This window comes from Peromyscus maniculatus, chromosome 20, assembly GCF_049852395.1.
Source record: "Peromyscus maniculatus bairdii isolate BWxNUB_F1_BW_parent chromosome 20, HU_Pman_BW_mat_3.1, whole genome shotgun sequence".
NCBI classification, from domain to species: domain Eukaryota; kingdom Metazoa; phylum Chordata; class Mammalia; order Rodentia; family Cricetidae; genus Peromyscus; species Peromyscus maniculatus.
In genome coordinates, this window is record NC_134871.1 from 45,226,270 (window position 1) to 45,250,734 (window position 24,465).

Consider the following 24,465-nt stretch of genomic DNA (forward strand, 5'->3'; position numbering starts at 1 on the left):
GCCTCTTCGCAGACTTTGGCTTAGGAACTTACTGAAGCTGGGGTAGCAGAAAGTCTGTCCAGACTGCTTTATTGTACTGCGAAGTCCAGTGCTGCCCACTCTGGCTCCTCTTCAGGTGCTAGCCAGAGGCTTGCTGGAGAAGGCAGACGCGACTTAAGGCAGACCCCGCAGGTGCTTGGCAACGACTCCCCGGTGGCCTGCCCTGTCTAGCATCCCTGCCCTCCCCACAGCAAGAGGACAGATGCCAAGAAAGTGCTAGGAGGCAGTGAGGAGGCAGAGTGGAGGCAGGGAAGGTGAGTTCCAGAGAGAGAGAGAGATGGAGGTCAGGGGATGGAGGGAGGCTGTCTCCAGAGGAAGGCAGTGGACCCAGGAGCTTGTGAGGGAAATGCACACCCTGAGAAAAAACCCTGAGCTAAAAGGCTCTAAGAGGCAACCGAGGCGTAAAGTGTTGAGTCCTTGAAAAATTGGCGAATAAGGCAGAGATGTGGATCCCTGAGGTGAATTAAGCCCCAAAGTGGACCTGAGCCCAGGAGATGGTGGAGGCTGAGGTGAGGGGGGGTGATGAGAAAATGCACTGGGCCGAGGGGCCGAGCTCCTAGGGAGCAGAAGCTGAGAGAGAGGCAGTGTGCTGTCAGGTGGATTCAAGTGGAGCTCAGTTCGGGTGGTTGTCAGCCAGGCCCCAAACGGCTTTGACACCAGCCTGGCAGTCACCACTCCATCAGTACCAGACGGGTCCCGTGAGTGCTGTATGGCAGTGATGCAGAGTCCTGGCCTCCAGGACCGGAGGACTCATTTTTTGCTTTTGAATGTCCCCAGAATCTTGGGAACAAACTTGCCCATTTTACTGTCCCTGGTGTCCTCCTCTGCCTGGTTGTCTCCTGTGCCGGTGCTGCCGGCTTCCTCCTTTTTGCAGAAGACCTCGAAGCGACTGTAGACACGCTTCTCTTTGCGCATGCTCTCCATGCGGCGAAGGAGCCGGTCACGCTCCTCTGCGCTGGCCGGCAGCGTGCGGCTGAGTCGGCCTTGTGTCCCTAGGCTGTCTGAGCGGAAGATGGCCGAACACTTGTCCTTGTCGGACATGTCTGGGGCCAAGTCCCCTGCAGTTGTCGGGCGACCTAGCTCAGGACTGCTGTGAGCCGGGCCTGGGGCAGGGACCCCGCGGTGCTTCTGGCCATGGGCACTGATTTGCTCCAGAATGGCCTTCGTGTCATCTCGCAGGTTGCTGCTGTATAAGGCATTGGCGGTGGCCGAAGTCAGGCGAACCTTGGGGCTTCTCTCGTCTGCAGCAGCCTCTGCGCTGTCACCCCGGCCCAGCGAGGGCCGCCGGGGGCTCTCGGGCTGCCCATTTTCCTGTGGAGCTGGCAAGCCGCCCTCATCCTCCCCACGCCGCTCATTCTTGGGGCTCAGCAACTGCCTGAGGCGGAGGGAGCCCTTTCGCAGGACTTCCATGGGGCCGCCGGCCACCTCATCCGTAGGCCCAGTCTTCGAAGACTCCCCGGCGAAGGTGAGACTGCCTCTACGCTCAGGGACAGGGGGCACTGGACTGCCCCTGCGCTCGGGCACTGGGGGCACCGGGCTGCCCCTGCGCTCAGGTAGGGGCACTGGACTGCCCCTGCGGTCTGGGTAGGCTGAAGTGGGACTCCCTTTCTGCTCAATCAACCCAGTGGTTGGGCTGCCCCTCCGATTGGGAAATCCAGACGTGGGGCTCCCCTTGCGCTCAGGGTAAGCTGCGGTGGGGCTCCCTTTTGGCTCAGAATAAGGCAACTGGTGCGTTCCCTGCCCTTCTAGTGGAGGGCTATCTCGCCCTTGTGGCGACAAGGAGCGACCCTGGGCAGAGAGGAAGCGCGAAGGCAGGCGGTCTGTGCTGCCCAGTGTGTCCAGCAGCTGCGCAGCGGTCAGCGATGCCGCTCCTGGGTGTCGCTCTGCCTCCTGATGCAACTGCTGTGCGAAGGAGTCCCGCAGGTCAAGCAAGCAGCTCTCAAGGCTGCGGCGCTCAGTTCCCGCTCCTCCGGGCCCTACCACCTCCTCCCGCCAGGACTGGGCCACTACCGCCTTGCTGTGGCTGGAGGCAGTGATGGGACCCCCTGCGCCCCCAGGGTCCCGGGCAGGGCCCTTGTATTTCTCCAGTAGCTCCGCCACTTTTGCCGAGGCGCTGGAACGAACGGCCTCTCCACCGGGCCCCACGGTTTCACTGACAGTCTGCTCTTTGTGTAGCATCTGTACTTTTTCTGTGGTGGCTGCTGTGGTCCCACCAGCACCCTCGGCCTGTGAGGCAAAGATGAGTGATGAGCGCAGCCTGGAGCTGCGCTGGATGAGCGGGTTCAAGCGGGAGCGGAAGGAGTCCTGCTTGGCCAGGCCTGTCTCTTCTGCGCCCTCTCTCTCTGAGCTGTCGCCACCACCGCTTCCCGAGCCTGGCTTTGGTCCCTTGGCTGGGAAGGGTACAGGAGCGCGGAAGGCGGAGGGGAGCAGGTCCCGGCCTCCAGGAGCCAGCACTTCATCTTCATAGGCCTCAGCTTCCATCGGCAGACCCTCCTCCCCACCATCACCGTGGCAGCCGCTCAGGTAGGAAGCAAGGCGCCAGTGACGGAGCCCGGCCCGGCCCTCGGGTCCACCCCTGCGCTCAGGCTCCATCTCTGGAGTGGTGTCCAGGCCTTGCCTCATGGATGCTTGGCACGGAAAACGCTGGCCCAGGTTGGGGCGCGAGGCCCCATTGGGCTCCATACCACGTGGGCTGGTCCCAAAGGCGGGATCCGAGCCGTGGCGTACTTCCCGAGATGCGCTGGATGGCACATATTCCAGCCGCTGGTGTACATCAGCACCGAGTTCTGGGAAGCGGGGCCCCGCACCTAGTGCAAAGTCATCAGGGTCCGCAAAGCCAGGTCGGCCTCCACGAAGCTTCTCGAAGAGGCCCTGCGGGCGCGCGGGTGCAAACTGTGGGTCCCACTGGTAATGCTGCTGCTGGTAGAGCTGGTCACGCTGGAAGTGGCTGGTCTGGAAACGGAAGTCATCACCGTGGCTGAGGAATGTCTGTCGTGACACCTGCCGCGCAGCGGCAAAGTTCTCCACGGCTCCACCTCCGTCGGCCGCGGTGTAGCTGTGCCGCTTGAAGGCGTCCATCTCCAAGTGCCGCGCCTGGAAGAAGCCCCGGGGGCCTGCGAGCTCTCCAATGGGTCCAGCCTCAGCCGGACGCGCCAGTGGCCGGAGCCCTGAGTGGGGCTCCAATGCACCCCCAGGCATGCGCTGCAGCTCCTCGCGGCGGAAGGCTGACAGGAAGTGGCGGTCCGGGTCTAGGAAAGAGGGGAAGCCCAGGCCTTCTTCCCGGGGCGGTGGGAATAGGAGGTGCGCCCGCTTAGGGAAGGAAAAAGGTGTTGGTGCTCCAACCCCGGGGACGCCCACCAGGGGCCCGGCCCCGGAGTACGGCGCAAGAGCATAGGCATCCATGCGGGCTAGCACCCCAGCCGAGGGCACCAGGGGCTCTGACTGTGCGAAGAGGATGCGGAACTCCTCGTCGAAGCTGGAGACCAGCTCTCCCTGGAACACATGAGCCAGGCTGCGGTGGATTTTCTCGAAGGACCACATGAAGCTGTGGGCAGGAGGGAAGGAGTCAGGGAGAGGAAGTAGGGGCCACAAAGGCCGAAGGCATCCGTCCGATAATCAGGGAATCGGGGTCTGTAAGGAACTGGGTTGTTGGGCTGTGGCAAGAAGGGCTTTGGGGGGGGGGGAGGAAGTGGGACCACGGGGAAGGGCTCTGCGGGGGAGGGCCAGGGCTGAGGGAAACCCACTGGGCATACCTATAACTTCCGCTCATCACTACAGCACAGTCCACCAGCAAGAACTTCTCCTTCAGATGGCCCTTGAAGGACTTCCCAGTGCGGCAGTAATAGGTAGGTCCTGCCACTGTGCGCACGCGCAGGAACTGGAAGAGAGGGGAGTCAGGTCTTCACCAAAGGTATCTTTCTCCCTCCACTCCCCCGGCCTGGTCACTCACATCCACGTGGTGCAGGTTGACACGACACTTGTCTGCCATGTCCAAGAAGTGCTGAGCGTTCATTTCATCCAGCAGAATGTAGACCGGGACTCGCCTGGCCGCAGCCTCTAACACTTCGCTGAGCAGATCCACATCGGTGAACATGTCCATCACCACGGCTACCACCTGTGTGAGGTAGGTGCGTATCAGGTCAGCGGGACGGAAGGGTCACCCACACGCACTGTGAAATGACCAGTAGTAGCCTAACCCCAGGAGAGAGCGGCCATGAACGGGAGGGTGGTAAATGGGACACGGGAGAGGGAGTTCACCAAGGAGCCTGGAGCAGGGGCAGAGCCTATACTTTTAGGGTGCTTCATTCAGAGGGGGAGTAGCTGCAACTCTGGCCCTGTGTGTTCAGATCGGAACCTCAGGCTCGATGGGGGATGCCGGGTTGTCACAACCTGGAGCAGGGACAGAAGCTAGGTCTGCTACCTTACCTAATCTTCCTAGATTTTTGTGGGAGTGTTTTTGTTTTTTTAATACAGGCTGGACTGTTACTATGTAGTCCAGGTTAGCCTCAACCTCCCTGAATGTTAGATTACTGGCACCAGCCAGTCTTCCTGGCTTAACAGCCATTTTTTTTTCCTTTTCTTTTCTTTTTGCTCTTTGCCAGCTGCTTTGGGAGTGGGTCGCTCTCAGCTGGGCAAGGTCTGGAGAGACCAATAGGCCAACGGCCCTACATTTCTGGGTACTGGCCATGATCCTGGGCAAGCAAATGTATAGAGGCCACTAACCAATTCCCAGGTGACGATGGACAAACCCTACAGGGTGACTCTCCTGCTGAGGTCTGGCTGACCAGCCCGGGCATCCCCAGTACTGTGATGCTTTTATTCTTCCCACACCCTCCTATTCATGCTTCAAGACCCAGCTCAGGCTACCCTTCACCATCCATCGAGCCCATAACAATGCACCTGCTGGGCAGAGCGGATCATCCTCCGAGCTTCATCTTTGATGCTGGGGCTGTCGGGTGGCGGTGGCTGTACCAGTGTGGTGACCTCCGTGCCTTGGAAGCCAAAGGTCAGGGGCCAGCCCAGGTCCAGCTCAGGCACAGCCTGGTCTGAGTTCACTGGCCAGTAGGTTCCTGAGGAACCATCCATGTCCACATCAGGAGGGCTGCCTTCGGGGGGCTCCCGGGCCACATACTGCGGGGGCTGCAGGTGGCGGGTCACATGTTCCAGCTCCTCAGGGCACAGGAAGTCAGGCGCCCCCTCAGATGCTAAGAAGCGGTTGTAGGCTTCTGGCCCGCCCTCAGTCAGCGCATCCACCGCCAGGCGGTAGTATTCTTTGTAGTGGGGTGGCAGGTACCCAGGTGCCAATGGGTTGTCCCCCTGCGAGCTGCTCTGGGAGCGACGGGCCATGTTGGGGCCAGGGGCCTGGAGGGGGCGGGAAGATGCATTAACTAGGGCTACTAGGACCCACTTACCTTACCCTCACAAATGGACACACACAGCCGACGGAGCTGCTAGATCTTGGGGTTCAGCTTATCCCTGGGAGATCTTCCAGGGCCCAACCAAGATACGCTCAGAAACAGCCCCTTGGGGCAGTCATGGGCCACTGGTACTCAGTCCTAAATCCCCTTCCCTGGGGACGAGACCTTGTTCTCATCAGGATCTCAGGGACTGCCAGTGTTTGCCCCATTCCAGACAGGGAAGAGGCCCCGCCTACCCTTCCTTCAGGGTCAGTAGATTCATGGCCCATTTCCTTTATGGATCCCTTTTCCTACAATAACTTGTTGGTTAAGACACAAATGCAGTCCAGTAATGAGATTATGCACACACACCCCCTTTTATTTTTTTCCTTAAGAGAGTAGTCTCGTTGGCTCCCTGGCACTGTCCCACTGCCTGAAGATCCTGGGCAGTGCTCTGGCCCTGTTACCTTTCTGTATGCAGCTGGGAGGGGTGGCAAGACACTGTACCTGGCCCAAGGTGAGCACGGCAGAGCGGAGACTGACTCATCCGGGGCTGATGGCCTCCAACCCCACCCACACCTCTTCCCTCCGTCCACACCTGTACGTTCCCACAGCCCCTTCCCTCACCTCCCTGCCCCCACTCCTCAATTTTCAACCTCTCTAAATGAAAACTTCGCCCTTTGCTACCGACCCATCTCGGCTTAAAGCCTCTCTGGGCCACAGTTCCGTGGGGCCGGCCCCTCCCTTGTAGGGGTCTCTACACCCTCCCAGACCCACCCACCCTGATGGCAATGGAGACATTCCCAAGACCACCCCGGATCACCACCCTCTCCTCTCAGTGCACTAAGAATGAAGGCTGAGCTCTGTCGGCGCCCCATTACCACAGGGGGGCCCAGAAACCAATGCTCTTGTTCTCCAGTGGCTGGCGCGGGGAGGGGGAGCAGGAACTCAGGCTTGAGGAAGGCATTAGCAATAACAACCAGACACCTAGAAACCTGCACCTCTGGAAGCTGCCTTAGGGCAGGCTCACCCCATTCCCCACTGCCCTTCGGGTTTGGAATGGCCTGGGACTCTTGCTCTGCCGAGCACACGGGTTCCCGGACTGGGAAAAGTGATTCTGCCCAGGAAGAGGAGGGGGTCGGTGATGGGGACAGCACGGGGCACTAGCTGCTGTCATTAGGGGACGCTTGTCTGGTGATATTGGGGGTCAGGACTCTGCTGTGTGTGTGTGTGTGTGTGTGTGTGTGTGTGTGTGTGCGCGCACCAGGGAGCTGTAGTGACTGCCATCCCTAGGGGCATGCTGCAACCCATGAACAAGTCCGAATGTGACAGAGCTTGGAGGTGGGGACACTCCTTTGTCTACCCGCCCTGAGAAGAGTGCTCTAAATTCCCTCTGGGGCACTGCCCTGACTGTAGGCCGTTGGTTTTCCTTCCGGTCTGCAGTGTGAGGTGGGGCACACGGTTCTGGGGACCACCTGCTGGCATGTCTGCTTGGGCAGGCCCCATATACCGCACTCAGCCTTCCTGGGTAGCATGCTCACACTCCCTGGTGTGTCCTCACACTCACCAGTGTGTGCTCACTGGGGGGGGAAGGGCACTTCCTGATATAAGACCGAGAACTGATACTGTCCAGCCTGTGGACTTCTGGTGAGGAACCATCAAAGATACTACTGGTTGGGAAGAAGCCCTTGTCCTGAGTGGCCTCGGTGGGCCCTGGCCTCACACAGCCGTCACCCACGACCTCAAATGCCCTCAGGTTCTCTCACTGACACACAGTCCCCCGCTTGACTATGGGCTGGGCAGTGACCAGTCCCATCAGCAAATGACCCCAACAGCCTGCTCACACAGACATCTGCTCTTCAAGAGGGCCGCTGCTTAAGGAGGGAGCCTATCCCACCCAAACCGATGACTCAGCAGGAAGCTTCTGTCGATGACCTCCGACCTGAAGCCACTCTCCAGGCCCTTCACCATGAACAGCGCACACACACACACAAATGACGGTAACTCCCCTCCTACCTGACAGGAGGTAGTGTTCCCGCATCTGGAAGGGGGACCCCATGGGGGCGCACCTTGGGCTACTACACGAAGACGGTGACCGGTGACCGTGGCCAACCAAATAGGGGTGGGTGGTAGGGGACATGAAGCTGAGAGGTGGGAATTGGTGGGATGGGGCGCAAAGACCGGAAGTCGATGAGTTCCAGCTTGCGGGTTAGGTACTACGAGGCCCAAGGGTGTTACTGTACCCTAGGAAGTTAGCCGCTACCCAGGCCAGGTGTCTTTATCTGCCTATCCAGTCCCGGGCTGTGGGATCAGGAGTTAGGAGACTCCAGTCTTCCCTGCCCTCCACATAAGGATCCAGCCCTGGACACCCCGGTTCATGGCGGCTTGGGGTGAGGCTCCGGTAAAGGTACAGGTCATGCCCAGCCACCATCTAGGCCGCGAGAACGAGGGTGTGCGTCGCACCCTTCCATCTGCCTCCTCCTTGCCAGCATGGCCCTGGGAAACCCCTCACCCAGGACCCCGGAGAAGCAGTCCACCCTGTCCCCGACCCAGCCCCACGCACGCGCTCACAGTACCGCCCGGCCCGGGGTCCCGAGACCAGACCCAGGTATGATCGCGCGGAGGCCCCGGCCTCGCGTCCTGCGCGCTGCGCCGTGCCCGGCCCCCGCGCCGGGGAAGGGGCCCTACCTGGCCAGGTGAGCGGGGTCTCGGCACAGGGGCAGCAGGAGCCCACCGCCGCCCAGCGGCCTCGCGGTCTGGTCGGTCCGGCAGCCACTCCCCGCCGCCGCCGCCGCCGCCGCGGCCCGCCCGCCCGTTCGGCCTGATTCACGCGCCCGCCCCCGCCCCGCCCGCCCGCGCTCAGCCTCCTGCCTGCCCGGGCAGCACCTGGGCGGGGCGGCCCCACCCCGACGCGCCCGCATTCCTGCGCCCTCCGCGGCCCGGACCCCGGCTGCGACCCCCGGGGGGAGGGACCCCCAGTCTGGCCTCGCGGGCGCCCCCCAAGCCCCCAAGCCCGCAACCCCAACCCCGGAGCGCTCCGGGAACGTCCCCAGAACTGCGCCCCGGACACTGGCCGGCTCCACTGGGTACAGCCAAAGCTGCTTCGTTCGGGACCCCGGAACCCCTTGAACCCATCTGCGAGCCCATGGCTCGAAGCCCCTACTGCCGACCCCTGACCCTCGCCCCGGAAGTTGGGGTGACTCGGAAGTTCCGGCTTAGTCGCTAGGAAACTGGCCGGCCCGACGTGAGGGGCGGAGCTTCTGGGCTCTGTGCGTTGCGAGAGGCAGGTGAGGCAGGTGAGGCCGCAGACGCGGGACCAAGCACCCCCGCTCACTCGGTGGCCGCCTTACAGCACGCAGACACACCTCTGGTTTCCCCACTACACTCCCTGCAGGCTATCCTCTCACAAGAGACCGACGGCACAGGAACGCCACGGGCTTTCCCACCCATATGTCCAAACCACATAGGGGATCCTGCGCGCACCCACACCCCTGTACCCATGGGACCCCTCAGGCACAAAGGGACCTCGGGTGGCCCATCAGCAGAAGCCCCTCCGCCACACAGAATCCCGCACACCAAGCTCCGCCCCTCATCTCATATAGAGGATCACATCCTGAACCAAGAGTGTGGTCCTGGCACCCACTGATCGCTTCTTCACGCACGCCAACTGAAGGCACAGGGGTCCCACGATCACACATGTACGTTAAAGCGTCTCTGCGCTCTGGATGCCGCAAGTGGCTGGGTCCTCTATAGACAGGGAACCCCATGTACATATCAACCCCCACACATCACCCATACACCTAAGCGCTTAGTTCCTCCTAGGTCCCTGGTCTGCCCAGTTCTCCCTCTAACCCACTTCCCTACTTAGGCTCTGCCCTGAACTCAGACGTGTGTCCAAGCCAGCTCCCCATCCACCAGTTCTCCTGCCCCAACTTCTCAATGTCTGCCACCTGCCTGAACATTCTCTGTAAGACAGCCTTCAGTCACTTTCTGGTCCTGTTTTCAGGATAACATTTCATTAACTCCATTTCCAAATGTTCCTGTGGCACCAGCGGGGTGGGAACGTAGCGGTATGGAGTCAGGAGATTGCACTGCCTGGGCTTCCTATTCATTGGGCCCTGTGAGGGGTTCCAGGATACTGGAAGACCCTAACTCGGGCCGAAGTGGAAAGAAGACTCTTCCTAGGGGAATGAATGGGGGCCAGCCTCGGATACTAGGGGGAAGGGCGTTGCTTCCAGAACCAGACAAGGAGAGGGGGTTCGGGGATGGGGAGGGATTGGGTTCAGCAGACCATGGGTTGAGGGCACTTGAAGGTATGTCTACACAGCCCAGGCTGATCAGCTGGCACTCCCGTGATTTAGAAACTGGTGCCAGAATGTAGATCTGTGGATTCCAGCAGGGTGGGCGGGGCCAGGACTGTAGAGGACAGGCACACAGCATAAAGGGAGACATTCTTGCCAGGCCTCCTTGCTCAGGCCCACTGGACACATACTCAGATAACCAGGGGCAGGCAGGTGGACCAAGAGATTGGCTGAGAAGTGTGCTGGAGGTCTGTGCTCCTACTGCATGCTCATCCAGGGCCAGCGCAGCATGTCCACTGCCTTGTCCTCTGCCCTTCTGAACATACCCTCCCTGGACTTTCCTTCCCGCCCCCCCAGGAGCATGAGCACTAAGAAGGGGGGAGCCAAAGCTGCAGCAGTGAAGGGACAGGCGCCCCCACCTGGGCCCAAGCTTCGAGCGGCTGCTGGTGAGTGCACCCTTTGACCTCCAGGGCACCGCCCCGACACTGACCATGAGACCACTAGGTACACAGGGTTCCTCTGAGAAACCCTTCTCTCCAAGGAGTCTTCAAGGGATCGGTCAGCTGGGCTTGGGCACGCTAGATTTGACGGCTTAAAGCCCAGACATCCACTGTAGCCTGGACCTCTAGAGCCCGGGCGGGGAGTGGGCACGGGCCTCAGAAGAGCAGTGTTAGAGCCCCTGGAGGTGGGATAGGGGTCAAGAGGAGACTGGAGGGGCAGATAGCTTAAAAACGATATTGAAGCTGGGCGGTGGTGGCGCACGCCTTCAATCCCAGCCCTCGGGAGGCAGAGGCAGGGGGATCTCTGAGTTCGAGGCCAGCCTGGTCTACAGAGTGAGTTCCAGGACAGCCAGGGCTACACAGAGAAACTCTCTTGAAAACAACAACAACAGCAACGAAACCAATATTAAAAAAGAGCAGGGCTTGACTCTAAGTTGGGAATCCTCATGATACGTGGTTGTCCCACTCCTCCTCATTCCACAATCACCCCGCCTCAGCCTTTCCTCCTCATACCACCTCACCATAGCACTGAAAGGTTACAACTAGACTGGGCTGGCTTCTGCAGAGCATCAGGAGATGGACACCCCACCCCCACCCCCACCCCACATGAGCGAGCGAGTGAGCGCGCTCCCTGCGTCCACCCTCCTTCAGCCTTTATCACCCCTTTGCTCTGAGTGCCATCCATTCTGCCACAGCTGTGAACATCCTCCAGGCTGTCTCTTGGGCTCTGCACCCAGACTTGCCTGGGGTGTGTGCCCGCTGCAAGAGTGCCCACCCAGACCTCGATGCAGCCCGGCGGCGGCATCTTAGACCTGGAGCTGGCAGGCGGTGGTGACTCCACACCACCACGCTGGGGTGAAATCCTAGTTGCCCAAAATAGCCCCAGCTGCGTCTGAGGCCAGTCTTCCTCCTGGAATGAGGATAATGGGCACCAGCACTGCGTGCTGCCTCTGTGATCTCAAGCCCTGGGCGCCAAGCTGCAGTAAACAGGGGGCAGGGCCGCTGGACCGGACCAGAAGCTGTCCAGGATACTTGGGGTGGGGACTGTTCCTCATTTCTGCTGTTGTCTGTCAACTGTGCACCCAGCCCTCACCCCACACCTTACTACGTCTGCTGCCCTGGACAGCTCCTATAGTTACTTGTCCTGGCCCCCTGACACCTCCATCCCCAAACAAGTTCCCTCCCTCCATGGCCTCTGCCTGCCAAGCATTGTGTGGTCTGGGCAGGCTTGCTGTCCTTTGTCCGGGCAAAAGATTCCGTGTGGGTAGTGGGCGCCAGCCCCTCCCGGCAGACGGGCCCCCAGAGGTTCCCAGCCCCCACACATCTGTAAGATGCTTGGGTGTCCGCTGTACCTTCAGACTGCCCAAGCCCCTGCCCATAGCCCTCTAGGCCTTACCTGGCCTTGAGTCCGCAGGGCCTCGAGACCCTCACTCCGGAGCTGCTCCAGGGCCACGGCCAGCTGCAGCCCCTCCATGTGCACCCAGGCCTGCTCCTCCTGCAGCTGCTGCAGCCACAGCTGCTCCTCCTGCAGCTGCTGCAGCCACAGCTGCTCCTCCTGCCACAGCTGCATCTGCAGCTGGACCTGCCGCCTCCGGTCCTCCAGCAGCAGCTGCTCCTGGGCTAGGCACAGCTGGACTTCGTGGAGTCTCAGCAGTTCAGGGCCCAGGGCTGGCATGGGGCCCCCGGCGCCACAGCCCTCCATGTGCTCAGGGGCCAGCACCAGCTTGGATTCCACGGCAGTGGCCTCAACTGGCCTCCAGGCTGCCTGTGGCTGCTCTGGCCTGGTGGCCCTGGAGTGTCCCTGAGGAGCCAGCTGAGTGCTGGTCACGTGCCCTGCCAGGGCCGCCCCCACCTGGTCCTGGGGGCCCCCTATGTCGGGGGGCGGGGGCTCAGCCTCAGGGCGCTGCTGCCCAGCTGCCCGCTGGGCCCTGCCCACCCTCTTGCCTCGGGGCTTTCGAGCTCGGCCTCGTTTCCCAGACATGGCCCTGGATCCAGAACTTCTTTCACCAGATGTCTGCTCCCCAGGGGCCTGGGCTCATCCACTGGCCTTGTTGGGGAGCTCAGAGGACACCCCAGAGAGCCTGCCTGCTCTCAGCCAGGCTCAGCCCTCTCTGATCCTGCGGCCCCAAATGGCTGCGCTTCCCCTGGGCCAGGTGTCCGTAGCACACACAGCACGGGGCCCTGGCTCTGCCCATAGGCCTCGCAGGCCCCACTCTGTGGCACTGGGCCACGCCAGGGAGTTTATAGGGACTTTGGCGGCTCGGTGGCTCACCCTAGCCCAGGAGGCTGACTAACGTGCTGACACAGGGTGCGGGGACTTTACAGACCACAGACTTCACTGGCCAGACTGGGAAGGAGACGAAGAAACTGGGGGCGGCTCTCAGTAGCTAGACTGCCGCTCGAGGACGTGCCCGGTCCTGCCTGGGCGTCACCAAGGCCCCCCACCCTTTCACCCCACCCTCAGTCGCGGGAAACTCAAACTTGTCCACAGAGGCAAGAGCTGCATCTCAAATGCGCCAGCCCCGAATGCCCAGACCCTCCCTGGCCATAGACCATCCCAACCCAACTGACCGCTGGAGCCCCAAGCCTACCCAGATGAACCCTGCTGGGGAGCTTGCCTGGGGAACTTGCCAGAGAAGGAAGGCCACCATAGCCCCAGTGTGAACCACTTGGGCCACACTGTGGGCTGGTGAAGACACTGAGCCTTCAAAAGCCCAGAAAAAGAAGAGTCTAGCTTGTCTCCCAGGATGGGGTGTGGGACCTGACTACTGCCATGATTGGGAATCCAGCTCCCCCCTTTGAATTAAAACAAGGCCCGAGGGACCCTTCCGAGGCCCACCTGTTAGTCCCAGGGGTGGAGCTGGGGGTCCAGGACCAACTCTCATCTGAGCCTTCCTTCCCAGACCTCCTGTTTCGAGGCGGCGCTCCAGGTGACATCCTCCCCAGTGGTTCCCCAGCCCCAGCCCGCTGACTCACACCCACGCCCAGGGCCTCATCCCAGCCAGCTCTGCTTCACTTCACTGGCCAGACTGGTTTGCCTGGCCCAGCCCTGCCCGGCACACACCCCCCATCCATCCTGCCCCTGCCCAGGCACCTCGGATCGGAAGGAAGGAGAGCGCCTGTCTGGAGCAGAGCTGGACAGAGGCTCTGCTGAAGGGCGTGGGGAATGGCAGAGGCCTTGTTTGGGTGGGAGACAGCAGTCAGGACAATGAGGGGCACACTTTTTAGGGGCTTCCCATGCCCAAGCCTGGGGTTTCAGTTCCAGGTACAGGGGTAGGTGTGTCTGTTGGTTCTTGATATTACCAGGCTAAGATGTATTTGCTGTTGGAAAACGCGGCTCATTAAAGTTGTGGCATGTGCTGGCCTCATGAGGCCTCCCCTAATAGCCCAGGAACAAGCCTAGCTGGTGTCCCATAAATGCCACCTGAAGTTGATGGGGTGAGGGACAACTCACATCCTAACACTTCTACCACCTTCCCTCAGGGAAGCCGAAAGAGAATCGCCAGGTGCAGAAGAAGACAGGCCAGCCGGCCAAAGAGTCCTATGCTGAGGACCCCAAGGTCCCTGCAGGTGAGATCCTGGGTGTCCTACCTCTGCTGAGGGGATGATGGGCCGGCAGTAAGGGTCTGCCTTGGGCCCAGGCATGCACGGTATGCACAAGTGTGTGCATCTATGTATGCACATGTGTGCATGCATGAATGTGCGAGGGCATGTGTGCATTCGTATACCTGTGTGTGTGTGTGTGCATATAATCTATGCAGAAGGCCAGAAGCACACAAAGAAACCCTCTTCCTGTGCCTTTTTAGCCCTTGGTTCTCTGGTCTGCCTCCCCAAGTCAGCATGAGTCTCCTGCCCTGAGCACATCGCCCTCTGGCGGCAGGAAATTGATCCAGTCATGGGCCACTCCATGGGGAGTCCCCCCGTGGAGTCTGGAGTCCTGTGCCTGCTTCCTGGGCTCCAGCACCTACGGACAGGACCGGATCTGTCTGGCTTGCTCACCTCCTGGCTCTGGCCCCGGCTCTGCTCGGTGTTCCCAAGGTTCCCAACCTAACGATTAGGTTAAGGTCTCACCGCCAGCACCTCGACCCCATTTCAGATACCACCCAACTCCTCTTTGGGTGTCTTGAAGCCAGCACAGCCAGCCAAGTTCCTCTACGCTCACCCCGGAGTCCCTCCAACCACAGTGCTCCCAGTGGCTGATGCTGGACCCATTCCAGACGACCTCGGTGTGCGATACTTTCCCTGCCCGGTTTCCAGGTCTCACTGATGATGCCTGCTTTCATCGGGTTGTTGCCCAGGCTTGCCCTTTGCCGCTCCCTCCCAAGGTTCTCAGAGCAGCCACAGGGTGTGCGAGGCTGGCAGATATTGCAGCTGCGTTGCTGGTGAACAACCCTGTCACTTGTGAACCTCCTCCATTCCCATCCTCGGGTGCCGGGATAAGGAGACTGAGCCTTGTCCTGAGGACAGGATACAAGTGAGGTCTTATGGGTTGTTCTAGTGTAGTTTTTTTTAATATGCCTGATGCATTGACCTGGGTTCTGTATAGCTCAAGGTCAGAGTCCTGAGACACAAGCAGAGACAAATGTGTGGGGATGCAGTTCCTAGCACAGACTCAGACCACGGGGGAGGCCATATAGGAGGAATCAGCGTCCTCCAGAAGGACCAGTGGCATTTCTTATATTGCAGCACACACACACACACACACACACACACACACACACCGTGTTGCCCCTAGTTTTTGCACAACCTGGAAGACCTTCAGTGGTTGGGCAGGCCAGACTCAGGAGCATTACTGCTGGGATGCCAGGAATGCTTGTGGGCTTTCTAGAAAGTACTTTCAGCTTAGCCAGGGAGTCAGCATTCATGTTCCTAAGAGAAGCTGACCTGGATTTTCTTGTGGTTTCTTTGCCTGGCTTTAGTATTAGGGGACTCGCTCTGGTGTCATAATTTCTTCTTCAGATATATTTATTGAATGTATCTATATGTATGCCTGCCTACATTTATGTGCACCGTGTGCATGCAGGTGGTTGCTGAGGCTCAAAGGCATTGGGTCTCCTGGAGCTGAAACTACAGTGGGTTTTAAGGCACCCGATGTGAGTGCGAAGAACAGAGCTCTGGGGCCTCTGGAAGAGCAGTCATAGCTTTTCACCGTGGCCCCTTACCTTTTAAGAATGTATTTTTATAAGCCGGGCGTTGGTGGCGCACGCCTTTAATCCCAGCACTCGGGAGGCAGAGGCAGGCGGATCTCTGTGAGTTCGAGGCCAGCCTGGGCTACCAAGTGAGCTCCAGGAAAGGCGCAAAGCTACACAGAGAAACCCTGTCTCGAAAAACCAAAAAAAAAAAAAAAAAAAAAGAATGTATTTTTATTATTTAAAATTATGCCTATGTGGGGGTAGTATGAGCATGTAAGTGTGGTGCCCACAGAGTCCAGAGACATTGGACCCCTGAGACTGGAGTTATAGGTAGCTCTGAACTCTTCCACATGGGTGCTAGGGACCAAACCCAGGTCCTCTGGGAGACTAGTAGGTGCTCTTAACTACTGAACTACCTCTCCAGACCCTGCTGGGAGAGAGAATTCAATCTCTTTACCACCCATGAGTCTATCCTGACTTACACCCATTCCCTTATAGTAATTTTTATTTTTGCAGAATCAGTAGCATGATCCCCCTTTCATTTTTTCCTGTTAAAAAAAGGTTTTAGTTTTTATTTTCAGTTATGTGTATGAATCATGAAGGTGCCGGTACAGAGGCCGGAAGAGAGTGATGGGGTCCCTGGAGCTGAAAGTACAGGCAGTTGTGAGAGGCCTGATGTGGGTGCTGGGAACCGAACCCAGGTCTCCTGAAGTCAGCAAGTGCTTTTTAACTCCTCGGCCTTCTCTTCAGCCACTCCCACTTTTATTTTTAATCTTACTAGTTATATCCTTTCTCCTTTTCTTTGTCTATATATGTAGAGGTTTATTATTATTATTATTATTATTATTATTATTATTATTATTTTTGGAGACAGGATCTCACTACATAGCACCGGCTAACCTGGAACTCAGGCTGGTCTTGAACTCTCTAATCTGCTTGCCTCTGCTTCCCAAGCACTAGGGTTGAAGGCGTGCACCACCACCACACGCAGCGTGTTGATAGTTTCAAAACACCAACGTTTGGTCTCATTGAATTTTGTTGTTTCCGTGTGCTCTCTGTCTAATCTTTATTTTCCTCCCCTCCGCTGTCTTTGAGTTTAGTTTACTTTTCTTTTTCTTGAAGTGGTAAAGGTGGGCTGCTGGTTTGAGATCTGTCTTGTTTAGTAACATAATAATAAATGTCTAATTCCCTTCAGTGCTGCTTTTCTGACCTGGTAGGTTGTGGTGTGGTGTGTTTTCATCTACTGCTAAGCATTGTCTAATCTCCCTGGTGATTTTGTCTATGATCCCTTGTTTACGAAGCTCGCTGGGCAGTGGTGGTGCTCACCTTTAACCCCAGCACTCAGGAGGCAGAGGCGGGCAGATCTCTGAGTTCAAGGCCAGGCTGGCCTACAGAGTGAGTTCTAGAACAGCCAGGGCTACACAGAGAAACCCTGTCTGGAAAAACCAAACCGAGCAAACAAACAAAAGCCGTATCTTAACTCTCACATTCTGTGCATTTCCATTTTTACTCTGTTCTGTCATCAACCTCTATGTCATCCCACGGTGGTCAGGGCAGGTGCCCCAGTCTCATGTCTTCCTCCGAGGACAAGTGGAGCCCAGTGGCAGAGCGCATGTTCCGCAAAGGAGTCACGGAGACTCATTCTGCGGCCTGCCCCATGTTCCAAGATGATGTCCCCTGTGCACTTGGGCACTGTGTGCATGTGGGTGTTGGGCAGTGCTGCTCTGGGCCCCATGGCTCTCTTATGTTAAAAACTCTGTTTCTCCTCCTGCTTCTGTCTGGTGTTCTGCTTGGGTTAGGGACACAGCAGCTTCTAGCTGCTGTTGTAGAGCGGTTTCTTCCTTGACTCTGGGACTTCTTTTCTGAACATTGGTGGGTCATCATTACATGCATGCATACTTAGAACTGGCATGCTTTAAATCTTTTGATTATATAATGTTCAGTTTCATCCTCTTTTAAGCCTTTTATATTTCTATTAGCATATATTACTTATAGATAATTATATAGTGGCTACATGCTGACATTTTCATATTGATATATAATGTATTTGATCATATCCACCCCCATTACTCTCTCTCGTCCCCCCTCACCTCCACTAATCCCCATCTTCTTTCCAACCACTCCCCCTTCTACTTTCATATCGTGTGTGTGTGTGTGTATGAGTGTGTGTGCATGAGTGTGTGTGCATGAGTGTGTGTGCATGAGTGTGTGTATGAATGACTGTGTGTATATGTGTGTGTGCATGAGTATGTGTGCATGAGTGTGTGTGCATGAGTTTGTGTGCATGAGTATGTGTGTGCATGAGTGTGTGTGCATGAGTATGTGTGTGCATGAGTGTGTATGCATGAGTGTGTGTGCATGAGTGTGTGTGTGCATGAGTGTGTGTGCATGAGTGTGTGTGCATGAGTGTGTGTGCATGAGTGTGTGTATGTGTGTGAAAGAGAGAGAGAAAGAGAAATCACTTCTCTAGGGTTGCCTATAGGCATGTGAGTGAGGGACTATGTACAGAAACATGGGCACCTTACCAGTGGCTGTACCAATGAATAAAATGTCTCTCCTTTCCCCTGCTTGGCAGGATGTTGATGGACCCAATCTTGAGCAGGTCTTATGTAGATAATCACTACTGTGAGTTAAGATTATAATATCCTAGTCCGGTGGTGGTGGTGGTGGTGGTGGTGGTGGTGGTGGTGGTGGCGGCGGCGGCGGCGGCGGCGGCGGCGGCGGCGGCGGCGGCGGCGCACACCTTTAATCCCAGAACTCGGGAGGCAGAGCCAGGAGGATCTCTGTGAGTTTGAGGCCAGCCTGGGCTACCAAGTGAGCTCCAGGAAAGGCGCAAAGCTACACAGAGAAACCCTGTTTCGAAAAACCAAAAAAAAAAAAAAAGATTATAATATCCTAGCTGGGCGGTGGTAGCGCATGCCTTTAATCCCAGCACTCAGAAGACAGAGACAGGTGGATCTCTGTGAGTTTGAGGCCAGCCTGGTCTACAGGAGTGGGTTCCAGGACAGCCAAGGCTACACAGAGAAACCCTGTCTTGAGGGAAAAAAAGATTCTAATATCCATGTCCTGTCTGGAAGACATCATCATGCAGCAGTCCCCCTTTTCACTGATGACGTTATTTCTTCCGTCTCTTCCGCAATGCTCCCCAGGCCTTGCAAAGGATGATATCGATGTCCTGCCTATGCCTGAGCCTTCAGTAGTCACTTAGCCTCCGCACTCGGACCAATTATGAGTCTCTGTAGTTGCTGCTGCCCACTGCAAAACAACAACAAAAACTTTTCTGACTGAAGCTGACAGCAGCACTCATCTATGCATAAACGTCATTACCTAGTCACATCACAGCCATTTACCAAAACAACAGCAGTGTCTTCCCCACCAGGGTCCATGACCTCACCAGCCGTGGGTGGTGTTTGGCGAGCTTCACGGTACCGGATGGGAGCTCCCTCCAGTGAAGCAGGCCACAGATCCAACCAGAAAGCCGTTGGTTGCTCCACAGCAGACCCGCCACTATTGCGTGAATGGACACATCTTGCCTGGACAGTCAGCCGGGCCGCGGCGTCCACAGCTGTGTTAGCCTGTTTGGTGAGCTTCCTCCCCCAGCAGCCTGCACAGCCCCTTCCAGCACCAAGAGCGTAAGCCATCAGGGAGGGAGCTTTCAGCTCAGCTCCAGCTTGATTTTTAGGTGTCCTATGACCGCAATATATGGTATCTACAGCAACAGGTTTTTAGTGTTTGTATTACTTTATTTTTTAAAAAATGTATTTATTATGTACACAGAAGAGGGTACCAGATCTTATTACATATGGTTGTGAGCCACCATGTGGGTGCTAGGAATTGAACTCAGGACCTCTGGAAGAATAGTGAGCCGTCTCTCCAGCCCTTACTTTCTTAATCTATTTGTATGTATATGGGTGCATACATGCCACAGCCCACATGTGGAAGTTAGAGGACAACTTGTGGAAGTTAATTCTCTCCTTCTATCATTTGGGCTCCAGAGATTAAACTCAGATTATCATGCAAGCTCCTTTACCACTGGCCACATAAGGGTTTTTTTTGGGGGGGGGGCGGGTTGGCGGGGGACAGGGTCTCTCTATATAGCCCTGACTGTTCTGGAGCTTACTCTGTAGACCAGGCTGGCCTTGAACTCAGAGATCCGCCTGCCTCTGCCTCCTGAGTGCTGGGATTAAAGGCATGCACCACCACTGGCTACATTGTCTTTGTATATATATTGATCTTTCAAGACAGGAGTTCTCTGTGTAGCCTTGGCTGTCCAGGAACTCACTCTGTAGAGCAGGCTGGCCTTGAACTCACAGAGATCCACCTGCCTCTGCCTCCCGAGTCCTGGGATTAAAGGCATGGACCACCACCCCCTGGCTATATCTTTTAATTTAAAGTTTGTTTTATCTGCTAATAACATAGGCCCCATGTTTTCTTATAGTAAATATTTCTGTTTATTTTCTTTTTCTCTCTCTCTGTGTGTATGTGTGTGTAGGCAAGCACATGTTTTCCACAGTGCATGTGTGGAGGTCAGAGAACAACTTGGGGGAGTTGGTTCTCTCATTACACTATTTGGGTACTTTGGATTCCGGGGACTGATCTCAGGTCCTCATGCTTGGTGGTAAGCTTGCACCCTTGCCCACTGACCCATCTCACTGTGGGCCCCGCCGCCGCCACTTTCTTTGGGTTACTGGTTGTCGAAATACCTCTTCGGAGGGAGTGGAGGAAGCCCTGAGCAAGCGAAGTTCTGAATGGATGTGCGTTGTTGACGTGGGCACAGCCATGACACGGACCACGGACTCGGACCCGTGGGAAACTGACAGAGCCTATCCCCATGTGGGTCAGGCTAGAGAGTGGCAAAGCCTTCTTCCTGTGCTCTACGTGTGAATGTGTGTGTACAAACGCACAACTGGTCAGTGTGTGTAAAACCAGCATCCACAGCTTCGTCATCGTCGTCGTCGTCGTCATCCTGGTCTTTGCAGTCTGAGACTAGCTAGCTCCTCCTGCCTGTGCACAATCAGCCCAGTAAACACGCCGGTCCAGGGTGCGGCAGCAGCAGGCGGCGCTCCATCAGAGCGCAGCTACTCATCTGACCCCAGCTTTTCTGCACGTGTGTCTGCCCTTTCTTCTTCCCTCACTGGCCCCAGCTAGGGTGCCAAGGAGAAGCTGCACAGGATGGCAGTATACTTTCAGCTATCTGTGTATTTGGATCTAAAGTGAGTCTTTTGCTGATCTGTCTTTAGACCATGTGCTTTTATCTATTGAGATAATCTCTCTTTTAAAATTTTTCCTCAGGAAGGGTTATACTATGTAGCACATATTGGCCTTGAACTCATGGCCTTCCTGCCTTGGTCACCTGAGTTTAGGAGATACAGGCATATGCCATCATGCTCAGCTCAATCTTTTATTTCTTATGTGTTTGCGTGTTTTTGCCTGCATGTATGCCTGTGCACCAGATGGCAGTGCCTATAAAGTGCAGAAAATCAGAGTTTTGTGGAGCTCTGGTTGCACACGCCTTTAATTCCAGCACTTGGGAGGCAGAGCCAGGTGGATCTCTGTGAGTTTGAGGCCAGCCTGGTCTACAGCGCAAGATCCAGGACAGCCAGAACTACAGAGAGACAACATCAAAAGAAAAAAAAAAAAGTCCAAAGTCTCCTGAGACTCAAGGCAATCTCTTAATTGCAACTCCTGTAAAATATAAAAGCAAATCACATACTTCCATCATACAAGGGCATAGACTGTACATTTCCATTCTAAAAGTGATGGTAGTGTATAAAGTGAGGGCATGACTGCTCCAGGTATGGTTGAGGGAAAGGTTTTTATTGTAGCGGCATCGGGAGTGTGCAGAGCACAGAGCAAGGAGAGAAAGTGTACACTCAACATGACCTGCAGAGTGAACTGGGCAGTGAGAAAGGGAGAGAAATCAGGAGAGCGAGAGAGGAAGAGAAGAGATGACCGAGAGAAAGAGGGGTAAGGAGGAGGGGGCCCAGAACACAGAGCTGAAATGGCAGGGTTATATAGGAATGAGGAGCTGGGGGATGGGAAGCCTATGAGCTGGAGCAGTTCTGTGGAAGGTGGGGCGGAGAGAGAGGAGCCAAGATGCCAGCGTGGACTCTGAGATGCTGAGAGAGCTGGAGGCCGGCACGTGCTTTAGTATCTTATAGGCTCCACAGTTAGCCATTTTTGACTCGACATTCTAGCATTTTGTTGATGATAAAGAGCAAAGTAATCTCTTTCTAAGCTGTTTCTAAGCTGAAACTAGAGAGTGATGGTGGCGGGTGGGGGGGGGGCAGGAAGTCTGGAATGCTGGTCAATGCCTGGAGTGAGGAGATGACCTGAGACTGGCATGTTGCAGACAGTTTGGGAGCAGTCTGCAGTCTGCAGTTGATTGGAAATCTTCTGGGACAGATCTAGACGAAGAACAGAGGGTAATTAAGGAGCTTAGGGGGAAAAGTCTTTACCCTGGGTGTACACTTGAAACTTCCAGGTCTGTGGTCTTGGTAGTTGGGAGTGTGGAAGTAGAGAGAGAGACCTCCATCCTCAGGGGTAGGCAGTAGGCGGGAAAGCTTAGTCATCTGTTGACTGACCGGAGTTATCTGGAGTCTGTTTGACCTGTGACACGTGGATTCAAGTTGTGACTTCCCGAAGCTCACATGAATTTTTTTAAGTTTACAAAAAGAGATGAAAGCTTTAGATATATTAACATTAACACTGTACTCTATACTGAAATCCCCATTGCAGCAAAAACAGTTTACAATGTCTTCAAACAGCTGGAGCAGACTCACTCCTTTGAGACGCAGCAAAAGCTTGGGGACGCAAAAGGATGGTTCTGGTTAAAATCATGAACACTCTATCCTCTGTCAAGAGGGCTGGGTGCATAGATTAGACAGATATGTTTTCAGCATGATGAGAAGCACTTTTGTTTTGTTTTGCCTGTGTGTATGTCTGTGTGAGGGTTCTGGATCCCCTGGAACTGGAGTTTCAGACAGTTGAGAGCTGCCATATGAATGCTGAAATTTTTTTTTAAGTTTTAAACTATACCTGATGAATTTACAAACTTGTGGCACACACCTTTAATCTCAGCACTTGGGAGGCCAGCCTGGTCTACAGAGTGAGTTCCAGGACAGCCAGGGCTACACAGAGAAACCCTGTGTAAACCACCCCCCAAACAAAACAAAACAAAATCAAACAAAAAACTCCAAACCTGAGATCAAGAGTTTACACAATAGTCTTGAGAGATTGAGATTTTTTTTTTTTTTTTAGGCAAAAAGCAAAGAAATCACAGAGATAAAAGATTTTTTTTTTTTTTTGAGACATGGTCTCTCTACATAGCTCTGTCTCTCCTAGAACTTACTCTGTACATGGGGCAGGTCTCAGTCTCACAGAGATCCGCCCATCTTTTCCTCCACAGTGCATGGATTAAAGACTTATATCAGCAAGCCAGCACAATTACTGCCCTTATAAAATCAGTGTTTGTGAGTAAGCCTAGTCTACATCACTAGTTCCAATGGTTGGTGGCATTTATTATTTATTTGATAATTTCAGATTTTATAGCTTAAGTGGTATAGTAAAATTTGCTTATGGTGGAGGCTTTGATGCCTCTTTAGGAATAGATGTATAGCACCATGCATTCCTGAAAAACCTCTCAGCTATCTGGTAAACCAGATATAACACAGAGTCTAGTAAAGAGGGAGAGAGCATAAAGTCATACAGTTTTTTTCTTTTTCTTAGCTTTGAATCTTATATTCCCTTCTCAGTCAAGGTGATGCTACATCAGATCTGCAGCCATCCCCCAACAGAGCAAGACCTAAACATTAATTTTGGGTTCATCCAGAATCTGAGACCTGTCTTTGGCTACTAGAATGAGTGGTATCATTTCTCTGGAAGTTACTGAAGGTTTCCTTTGACAATTGTTTTGTTATTTGAGGTTCTGTTAGAGTTCTTTCTTTCTATCCATATTCTGACAGATCTCCCTTGGGAACTCCTTTTGGAAAGTAGAGGGATGAGGGTGAGGAGAGGTTCTTCATCAGCCTTGTCTTGGCAAAGTTTGGCAAGTCACTTTCTTGTCTGTCCTGCTTGTCCATTTTGGGCAGCATACTGCCAGCAGTCAAGGAAAGGGCAGTTTCTTTCCCAGTGGCTAACTTTTGCCACAAAAAAAGTAAACTCCATTTGGAGTTTCTTTGATGTCCATCATCTTCTCTGAAGTAGATTGGTGCTATTCAGAGGGCCTGATCCAGCTGGGAGCCCCTCAGTCTTTGGTTCATAGTTCATGTGTTTCCATTCATTTGGCTATTTTTTTTTCAATAATTGAGTAAAACTGAAATTTATTATATGCCACAGTCGTCCTAGGGACCTCCATGCTATATATATAGCCTCTATGGTTCTATGGGTTGTGGTCTGATTGTTCATTTTATATCTAGAATCCACCAATGAGTGAGTACATACCATAACTGTCTTTCTGGGTTTGGGTTACCTCACTCAGGATGATTTTTTCTAGTTCCATCCATTTGCCTGCAAATTTCATGCTTTCATTGTTTTTCTCTGCTGAGTAGTACTCCATTGTGTATATGTACCACATTTTTTTCATCCATTCTTCCGTTGATGGGCATCTAGGTTGTTTCCAGGTTCTGGCTATTACAAATAGTGCTGCTATGAACATAGCTGAGCATGTATCTTTATGGTATGTATCAGCATTCTTTGGGTATATGCCCAAGAGTGGGATGGCTGGGTCTTGAGGTAGTTTGATTCCTAATTTTCTGAGAAACCGCCATACTGATTTCCATAGTGGTTGTACAAGTTTACATTCCCACCAACAGTGGAGGAGTGTTCCCTTTGCTCCACATCCTCTCCAACATTGGTTGTCATTGGTGTTTTTGATCTTAGCCATTCTAACAGGTGTAAGGTGGTATCTCAGAGTCGTTTTGATTTGCATTTCTCTGATGATTAAGGATGTTGAGCATTTCTTTAAATGTCTTTCAGCCATTTGTAGTTCTTGTTTTGTGAATTCTCTGTTTAGCTCTTTAGCCCATTTTTTAATTGGACTGTTCAGTGCTTTGATGTCTAGTTTCTTGAGTTCTTTATATATTGTGGAGATCAATCC

At 54.8% G+C, this 24,465-nt stretch overlaps 2 protein-coding genes across 6 annotated transcripts in view; one reads left to right on the top strand and one right to left on the bottom strand.

Moving 5' to 3' along the window:
* Positions 1-52: 52 nt before the first annotated feature.
* Positions 53-13,210, bottom strand: Fam83h (family with sequence similarity 83 member H). 5 transcript variants are annotated; one of them, XM_076556152.1, is made up of 5 exons: positions 13,076-13,210; positions 4,939-5,400; positions 3,989-4,153; positions 3,792-3,916; positions 53-3,583 (listed from the first exon to the last, which is right to left on the bottom strand). In XM_076556152.1, the coding sequence occupies exons 2-5, from the start codon at positions 5,383-5,385 to the stop codon at positions 790-792; spliced, it is 3,531 nt and encodes a 1,176-aa protein (XP_076412267.1). In that variant the 5' UTR covers positions 5,386-5,400; positions 13,076-13,210; the 3' UTR covers positions 53-789. The 5 variants fall into 5 exon arrangements, with proteins under 5 accessions (XP_076412267.1, XP_076412266.1, XP_015863199.1 ...); XM_076556151.1 differs by lacking the exon at positions 13,076-13,210 and adding an exon at positions 11,633-12,115; XM_016007713.3 differs by lacking the exon at positions 13,076-13,210 and adding an exon at positions 8,124-8,259.
* Positions 8,584-24,465, top strand: part of Iqank1 (IQ motif and ankyrin repeat containing 1) — a 38,409-nt gene continuing 22,527 nt past the window's right edge. The window contains 3 exon segments of the mRNA XM_076556154.1: positions 8,584-8,722; positions 10,094-10,182; positions 13,720-13,806. Of these exon segments, the coding sequence (XP_076412269.1) occupies positions 10,098-10,182; positions 13,720-13,806 (172 nt within the window). The 5' untranslated portion in view covers positions 8,584-8,722; positions 10,094-10,097.

What these genes read in the sequence shown, in the direction of transcription:
- Fam83h (XM_076556151.1), bottom strand. Translation starts at nt 11,938, where the DNA reads ATGGAGGGCTGTGGCGCCGGGGGCCCCATGCCAGCCCTGGGCCCTGAA. An exon ending in CCCTGCGGACTCAAGGCCAG is followed by an intron (nt 5,401 to 11,632) that starts GTAAGGCCTAGA and finishes CGCCCCCTCCAG; the next exon opens with GCCCCTGGCCCCAACATGGC. An exon ending in TGATCCGCTCTGCCCAGCAG is followed by an intron (nt 4,154 to 4,938) that starts GTGCATTGTTAT and finishes TACCTCACACAG; the next exon opens with GTGGTAGCCGTGGTGATGGA.